The sequence below is a fragment of the Papaver somniferum genome, unplaced genomic scaffold (assembly GCF_003573695.1).
Source record: "Papaver somniferum cultivar HN1 unplaced genomic scaffold, ASM357369v1 unplaced-scaffold_45, whole genome shotgun sequence".
NCBI classification, from domain to species: Eukaryota; Viridiplantae; Streptophyta; class Magnoliopsida; order Ranunculales; family Papaveraceae; genus Papaver; species Papaver somniferum.
Genome location: NW_020647082.1, coordinates 32,460 through 38,513, shown reverse-complemented (window position 1 = coordinate 38,513; position 6,054 = coordinate 32,460). Strand labels below are relative to the sequence as shown.

Below are 6,054 nucleotides of genomic sequence, written 5' to 3'. Positions count from 1 at the left end.
CCCCCCCCCCCCCCCCCCTCAGGGGAACTCCTTCATTTGGTGGTCCTGGTTTTGGTCCCCGCTCACAAGCACCATCAGGGTTTAGGTATGTTCAGCATCCGATAATTAAATCTTGTTCCCCCCCCACCCAATTCTCTTTGTTCCATATATAATGACTGGGCCTTATTTGCTTATTTTCACTTAATAGACCGGCATCAAATCTTGGCGACCCTATGGGTGGACGAGGACCACCTAGTTCGTGGAATCCAATTAGTCCTCAGAATGCAGGACCAACTTCTGATGCTAATGCACACGGTTTCAATGGTCAGTTGGGTGCTAGAAGTGGTGGTACGACGGTTCCATCTGCCACTGTAAGTTTTCGATCTGTGTTTTCCGTACATAATTTGGCATTGTAATATCTTGTAAAAAAGAATCCCCCAACAATTACTTTGGAGCGCATCGACTCTTTTGAAATTTTCATTTTTCCTTAAATTTTTTTCAGAGTGGGCCAATGGGAGGCTTCGGCGGTCCTTCAAATGGTTCTCATCCACCACTTGCACCTTTACCTTCTCCAATCCCTCAACAGGTATTGTTGATATTTCCTTTTTTCTAATGGATATGTATTGTCTTTTTAAAACATCAATAAACTGTATATTGACCTTGTTCTCAGGGTTATAACCAGTCTATGCCGCAAATACCATCTGGTGGACAGCAAATTTCACCTTTATCGAAGCCACTTCAATCTACTCCCGACTTGCTGCCTCCAGTACAACTACAATCGCAGAACACGCCAGTATCATCTTACTCACAGACATCAACACAACAAGGCCAGTTACAGATTCCCAACTCTGCCATTCGACCCTCCCTTAATCAGGCATTTCCATCGCAACATTCATCTGGCTCAGTAGGTCAAGTGCCAGTTTCCCAGCCTCAGGTCCAGCAGAGTGCCTCTGTTGCTCCACAGTTCTCGCAACAAGGTGTCTCTGGGCCTACTGGCATTCAGCAGAAGCAACAATTGCATCAGCCACCACACCAATCGCCCTCCCAGCTAGCTCAAGTCCTGTCTCAGCAAACACAAGCTTTGCAAGCTAGGTTTCAGTCATCACAACAAGCATTCACTCAGCTACAGCAAAAGATGCATATGATGCAGCAGTCTGGTCAAAATCTAGCTCAGCAGCCAAATGCCCAAGCAACTAAATTACAGGTTATTGCAGATATTGGATTTCTAAGCATCTTTTCTAAGTTGGGTTATACAGTTTTCTGACAAGTGTATTATGGATTGGGAAGGGCCCCCCTTAGAGAGGGACCATGGTTTTATCTATGTGTATAGCTTTTTGACTGTATATTTTTCGTTGCAGTCTCCATGGTCAGGAAACATTCCTCAAGGGCAGACAGTTCCCAACAGTCTTGCTACTGCAGCTGCTGTGCCGGGGTCTTCAACAACAGCTGGTACAACTCCTGCTTTAGCACCTATTGTTGGGCAGGTTGCACTTCCTCCTTGTAATTGGACAGAACACACGTCCCCTGAAGGATACAAGTACTATTATAACAGTGTAACAAGTGAAAGCAGGGTAACGTTTTCTTTATTTTTCTGTTTAAGACTTCTTATTTTGATTTGCAAATTAATGCTCTCCGATATGGTTTTACGCCTCTAAATTCTGGAATTGATCTTGTGTCTCTGAATGTGCATTAATTTTAGTGGGAGAAGCCTGAGGAGTTAACCTTGTTTGAGCAACGACAGCAACAAAAGTTATCTCATCCTCAAAAACCTCCGGTTCAACAATTTCAATCTCCTGCACATTCACAGTCACAACCGCAGGTCCTATCTACTCAGCAAGGCCCTCAGTCGCAACAAAATCAGATTCAACCACAGGTCCTATCTAGCCAACAAGGCCCTCAGTCACAACAAAATCAGATTCAACCGCAGATGCGCCACCCCCACCAGCTGCAGCAACCTTCTTTAAATTCACCGGTTAGTGCCTTAGTTGTCTGTTATTTGATTGTTGGTAGTACGACATATGTTGCCTGTTAATCACTCCATAATATGTGGATATTTTTGTGTTTCAGTACCAGGGATCTGGCTTCGCTGGTCAACAAAATGCTCAGGTAAATTCTGCAACTTATTACATCTTTCTATTGGTCTTGCGGGTTTCACCAAGTCCAAATCGTCCCAAGTTGCGTGATTTGTGTGTTAGTTGATTGTTCCAAGTATTTTGCGGCATGGAACTGCAGGAACTTGGTTATGCTCAATCCCAGGCTTCAGCCAATTCAGGTGTTGACCCTGGTCGTTTCCACCAGGGGATTCAGGCACAGGAGTGGGCGTGGAAGAACAAACCTACAGGTTGGCCTTCAATGTTTTTCTATATCAAATTTTGATTTCATGGCATACAACCTATCAAATAGGCGATGACGTTTGTGATGTACTTTCAGGAGCATAATTTAGAGAAGGGATCCTGAAGCAAGATGCAGCTAAAGCTTGTGTACTTGAAGGAGAGAAAGTTCCGTTCTACATGGACAATGGGTGGTGCACAGCGGTTTATGCGGCGAAATGTATGATAGAGGAGAATCCATGCTAGCAAGAGCAATAACCTGAGGACTGGAAGCTGTCCGTTCTGTGCTGTGCTCATCTTGTGTTATATGTACTTTGAGCTTCACCGTTGACCTTGTTGAGGTTTTACAATTTCAGTAACACTTATGGAAAATTTTCACAAGGGAAAGCCCAAAAAGTTGAACAAAATCTGTAATCTCTGTTGTCAGATAATTGTAATGATGGTCATGGGTAATATTGCGCTGATTATAATTTTGAATGCAAACTTGAGCAACTCAAGATGCATTATTCATGTTCCATGCCCTTCAAACTTGCTCCATATCACAACAAATTTCTACTTCAGGAAGTTTCATCTTCAATGATGAAGCTTCTTGGATAAACTCATTTAGTTTGACATTCGGGAACAATGTAAAATGTTCCGAGTTTGGCCCGTGTAGAGGTGTAAAACGTGTCGGCCCGGCACAGCTCAGCCCACGAAGTCACGTGCAGGGTTGTGCCAGAGATTCAGATGTGTTGTGCTAAATGGCGTACCCTGCTGTGCTGGGTTGGTACACTTATTTTATGTTCACCAAATTAAATATTTTTGAGATATTTTAGTTACTATATGTATTATTACAGAAATAAATTAGCATATCGAAAATAAAATGTCAGAAATTGGCTAAAACAATGATTTATTATGAAAAATGCATCAAATGTGATGTATTGTGTAGTATTTTACGTATGACGTGGTTGTGTTTTCTTCGCATGCTGTGCATGCTAACACGTGCCGCGTGCTGTACTGTGCCGCTGTGCGTATTTGTCTGTGCCGGTCACGTGCTGTGTCTGTGCTGGGCCAGTCATGTGTTGTGCTCGAATTTTAACGTGTTGTGTTGTGCGATAAACGTACTCGCCCGTCCCAATTTACACCTCTAGACCCGTGCATGAAAAACTTAAGCAAACTAACCAAATAACCTTGGTCTATGAATAAATAGGCCCGTGCATGAAAAACTTAAGCAAACTAACCAAATAACCTTGGACTATAAATAAAGACAATATTCTAGTGTTGGACTGTTCCCAGCTATGAGTACTTGATTAGAGGTTAATGACATGCTCATTATAAAACGTTGCCGATGTAGGCAAGTCAGAGTTGCTCTATCGTTTTTTCTTTTCAGAGCTAGAACAAAGCTATATACTCCCTCCGTTTTTTAAAAAGTGAAAGCCCCTCTTTCCCAGAAACGGAGGTAGTATATTCTTAGTATAAAACAATCATGGAAATAGAGGTGAAGAAGCGAAGCAGCCATTCTTGGATCGTTCATTACAGCTTCCTCAACCTTAGAATAAATGATTCGTTCAACATCAGGACAAGTATAGTGATAGGCATCGATTTGGGTGAAAGAGTACTTCTTAGATATAGAAGCAAATGAGAGAAAAACCCAAAGCAAAACAAGGGAGATTAAACACTGCCATTAAGCTATAGACAGTCCCATCAATACTGAAGCAAATGACAAAAAATGTGCACTACAACAATGAGACTATGGCCTAATCTAGTAGACAAGGATGCATTAGGTTCTTGCTGATATAATAGGAACACCCATCAATGGACTTGAACGCTCCAGTGGGGACTCAATCCAACACCACAAGTTGACTGGCGACTGAAGATCAATTTGCGATTATACACAAGTTTAATCTCCTGAATCAGATGTTAATAGTGGTCTTGATGAGCGACATCAGCTTATCGGGCTAGAGCTAGCCATCCTGATTTCATTTGCCATCCTCTCTTTCTCTTTTAAAGACTCTTCGAATCTCATGAATTTCTTTAACACGTATTCCCGATCAACGGCGGCTGCTCAATTTCCTCCCGCTTCCATTGTCTCTGTTCAATAAAACATACAAGGCTCTCATTTACACAACTATGTAACTTTAAAAAAGAGTTGAAGTAGATATCCGCAAGTTCTTTCACCTGCACACCAGTACTGATCGAGGCTTATGCCTCCGAGGAATGACCCCATTCCAGATGAATGCCGACTGTTTCTCAGCTTCGCTCTGATTCCATTCACTCTGTTAAATAAACATATAAAACTCTCAGTTACGCATACAACTATATAACTTCTAAAATGAGTAATAGCAGAGATCCGAAAGTTGAGCTTTCACCTCAATAAAGCACACACCACGCACTTGTTCGAGCGTCTGCCGCCTACGAGGAAGGACCCCCTTTGATTTCAGCTCACTCAACCTTGCACGAGCTGCAGATTTCAACTCTTCATTTTGGCGCTCGACTGCTAGTTTATCCTTCTTGGTAATCGCACGCCGTTTTGCAAGAACCACACTTTTAAACATCGACCGTATTTCGCGGTCCCTGGGTTCTGACCGATCAATATAAGTCTGTAGAAAACATATCATAGACGGTATAAGCACATTTCACAGACACATAAATACAAGCAGTATTACTGGAAGAAAGATAAAATTTAGCAAGATAGATATGAATTACAGAGTAAAAAGTTGTTAATTAGGATGGGGGAGGTTTGCCATGGCATGGCCTTACGCCCGAATTTCAAAGGACTCTACTATTCCACTATTTAATAGATCAGTCAGTGAGGCTTAGAAAAGTTAGAAAGCCACAGAAAACATAAACCTTGCGATATGAATCCCTGTCAGCAACCGCAGCGAGATGATTTACACTAAGAGTATCCACCGGGCCTTCCCAAATACGGTCAGGTGGTTCTGGACCTCTCATTATTGGGTCGAAGAAGCGAGGAACCTTAACCTTTCTACACACATGCATGCAAACTGTATCATGCTTGCGAATTTTGCGCTGAAATGTGCATTTAGCAATCCCTTCTAGTCCATGAGCAAGACCTTCCCCTGCAGGCTGCCCATTAAAGGATACAATCAGAAACACAAAAAGCAAGCAAAAAATGTTGCTGCGTAGAACTTACTTCACAACAGAAGAATTCAAATTATACGTATACATAATTTGGAGTTTTAGACATTCACTCAGGGAAACAGTTATTGCACATAAAAGGTTTTAAACTCTAAAACACACCAAAATGAACAAACTACTGTACACCTCGAAGAAATTTTGCTGATACATAAATTTTACTAGCACAAAAGTAAATGCAATTCAGATGAGAATTACACCAACCTCATTAATCTTCCCAGAAACTCCACTTGCAGTCCGAAGTTTTGCATCCTTGAAATTAGCAATTTCGAGGTCTGATTTGAACATACCCTTTATAAAAACAGTTTTTTGGGATATCTTACAAGGAGTTCCAAACCGCTTTATTTTCTTAACTATCCGTGCGGCCTTGTTAACATCAACTACAGAAGCCTTTGCTAAGAACCTAAATGCTGCCCTGTGCTAAATAATCAAATGACAACCTCTATATCAGGGATTATTATACAAGTACAACAGAAGTTACTTTAACCAAAATAATTTAATTTGGATGAACTTTTTGCTTGAATAAAATACATCATATATACCTTGTTGTCTGCCAGACTTTGCACAACAGCAAGTCCAGTATTGGGAGGCGCAAGAGGGCCCCAAAACA

General features: G+C 41.6%; 2 protein-coding genes across 3 annotated transcripts in view; one reads left to right on the top strand and one right to left on the bottom strand.

Moving 5' to 3' along the window:
* The window catches only part of LOC113342631 (flowering time control protein FCA-like), a 4,715-nt gene extending 1,953 nt beyond the window's left edge, over nucleotides 1–2,762 (top strand). For both annotated transcript variants that reach the window (XM_026587115.1, XM_026587114.1), the window contains exons 7-15: nucleotides 23–85; nucleotides 188–350; nucleotides 482–565; nucleotides 650–1,183; nucleotides 1,338–1,550; nucleotides 1,679–1,951; nucleotides 2,047–2,085; nucleotides 2,212–2,320; nucleotides 2,410–2,762. In XM_026587115.1, coding sequence (XP_026442900.1) covers nucleotides 23–85; nucleotides 188–350; nucleotides 482–565; nucleotides 650–1,183; nucleotides 1,338–1,550; nucleotides 1,679–1,951; nucleotides 2,047–2,085; nucleotides 2,212–2,320; nucleotides 2,410–2,417 — 1,486 coding nt within the window. In that variant the 3' untranslated portion in view covers nucleotides 2,418–2,762. The remainder of the gene's footprint in view (nucleotides 1–22; nucleotides 86–187; nucleotides 351–481; nucleotides 566–649; nucleotides 1,184–1,337; nucleotides 1,551–1,678; nucleotides 1,952–2,046; nucleotides 2,086–2,211; nucleotides 2,321–2,409) is intronic.
* Nucleotides 2,763–3,874: 1,112 nt separating this feature from the next.
* Nucleotides 3,875–6,048, bottom strand: LOC113342597. Its single transcript, XM_026587090.1, has 6 exons — nucleotides 5,987–6,048; nucleotides 5,649–5,864; nucleotides 5,139–5,375; nucleotides 4,658–4,888; nucleotides 4,467–4,564; nucleotides 3,875–4,379 (listed from the first exon to the last, which is right to left on the bottom strand). Exons 2-6 carry the CDS (start codon nucleotides 5,730–5,732, stop codon nucleotides 4,340–4,342), a joined length of 690 nt encoding a protein of 229 aa, XP_026442875.1. The 5' UTR covers nucleotides 5,733–5,864; nucleotides 5,987–6,048; the 3' UTR covers nucleotides 3,875–4,339.
* Nucleotides 6,049–6,054: the final 6 nt, after the last annotated feature.

Coding starts and splice junctions, on each gene's coding strand:
- LOC113342597 (XM_026587090.1), bottom strand. CDS start 5,732: ATGTTCAAATCAGACCTCGAAATTGCTAATTTCAAGGATGCAAAACTT. Junction 5,376..5,648: donor TTTCTGGGAAGATTAATGAG/GTTGGTGTAATT, acceptor TTTAATGGGCAG/CCTGCAGGGGAAGGTCTTGC. Junction 4,889..5,138: donor ACAGGGATTCATATCGCAAG/GTTTATGTTTTC, acceptor TGTTTTCTACAG/ACTTATATTGATCGGTCAGA.